This window comes from Hyalella azteca, unplaced genomic scaffold (assembly GCF_000764305.2).
Source record: "Hyalella azteca isolate HAZT.00-mixed unplaced genomic scaffold, Hazt_2.0.2 contig10868, whole genome shotgun sequence".
Taxonomy (NCBI): domain Eukaryota; kingdom Metazoa; phylum Arthropoda; class Malacostraca; order Amphipoda; family Hyalellidae; genus Hyalella; species Hyalella azteca.
The window spans coordinates 2,883-3,998 of NW_025940887.1; the positions used below are offsets into that span (position 1 = coordinate 2,883).

General features: G+C 51.4%; 1 protein-coding gene across 1 annotated transcript; it reads right to left on the bottom strand.

Moving 5' to 3' along the window:
- Positions 1-404: 404 nt before the first annotated feature.
- Positions 405-807, bottom strand: LOC108678218 (aspartic and glutamic acid-rich protein-like; the record flags this gene model as incomplete). The annotated part of the gene is made up of 1 exon (XM_018166583.1): positions 405-807. A coding segment is annotated over one exon (403 nt), but the record flags the coding sequence as incomplete, so codon positions are not given.
- Between the last annotated feature and the right edge of the window lie 309 nt (positions 808-1,116).

Genomic DNA, 1,116 nt, shown 5'->3' on the forward strand with positions numbered 1-1,116 from the left:
AGGTTTAGCTGCTTTATTCACATCCACGATAAAATTATTGACTTCGAGGTTCATAAAAACATCTTCACGAGCGTCTCGGTTCATCCAGACGCCACACGTACACCCTGTTTTCCTGCACCACAACGCGCCCATCCGCAGGACTTTGAAGGATGAAGGATCGAGGAACTTTCGTACTGAACTGGCCAGTCCAGAATTATACCGAGAAGTATGGATGATTATAAGGGGTAGAACATAGTATATGTAACCTGGTTGTTGATGAAGTAAAGTTCTTCATTTGAAAATATTCACTGTTCCCTTCCGCGACTGCAAAGCATGGCTGCTTGTATGAATTACACACTAAGGTCAGAAAACGTGAAGACCATTGATGAAATGGTATGTAACCAAATTAGGCTGGGATTCAGCGGTTACANTTCGGTCGTCTCGACATCCAACTTGCCGCCTTCGGCCATGTCTTCGGTCGTCTCGACATCCAACTTGCCGCCTTCGGCCATGTCTTCGGTCGTCTCGACATCCAACTTGCCGCCTTCGGCCATGTCTTCGGTCGTCTCGACATCCAACTTGCCGCCTTCGGCCATGTCTTCGGTCGTCTCGACATCCAACTTGCCGCCTTCGGCCATGTCTTCGGTCGTCTCGACATCCAACTTGCCGCCTTCGGCCATGTCTTCGGTCGTCTCGACATCCAACTTATCGCCTTCGGCCGTGTCTTCGGTCGTCTCGACATCCAACTTAGCGCCTTCGGCGATGCCTTCGATCGTCTCGACATCGAACTTACCGCCTTCAGCGATACCTCCGGTCTTCTCCGACGTCCTACTTTCCGCCGCAAGCGATGCCTCCGGTTTTATAAGACGTCCTACTTGCCGCCTCAAGCGATGCCTCCACTCGCCTCGACGTCCTACTTGCCGCCTCAAGCGATGCCGCCACTCGTCTCGACGTCCTACTTGCCGCCTCAAAGTTTATTTAGAACAGTACTCCACCGGCAAGCCCCAACGATTGCTTCAGCAGGCTGTTCAGCGCCTTACCCCGAGGTACAAAGGTGAACTTCATCAGAAAAGAGAAGCTCTGCTTCCTCTGCTTGGAAAGAAATCACACGGAGACCAACTGCCAGAATAAGTCAAA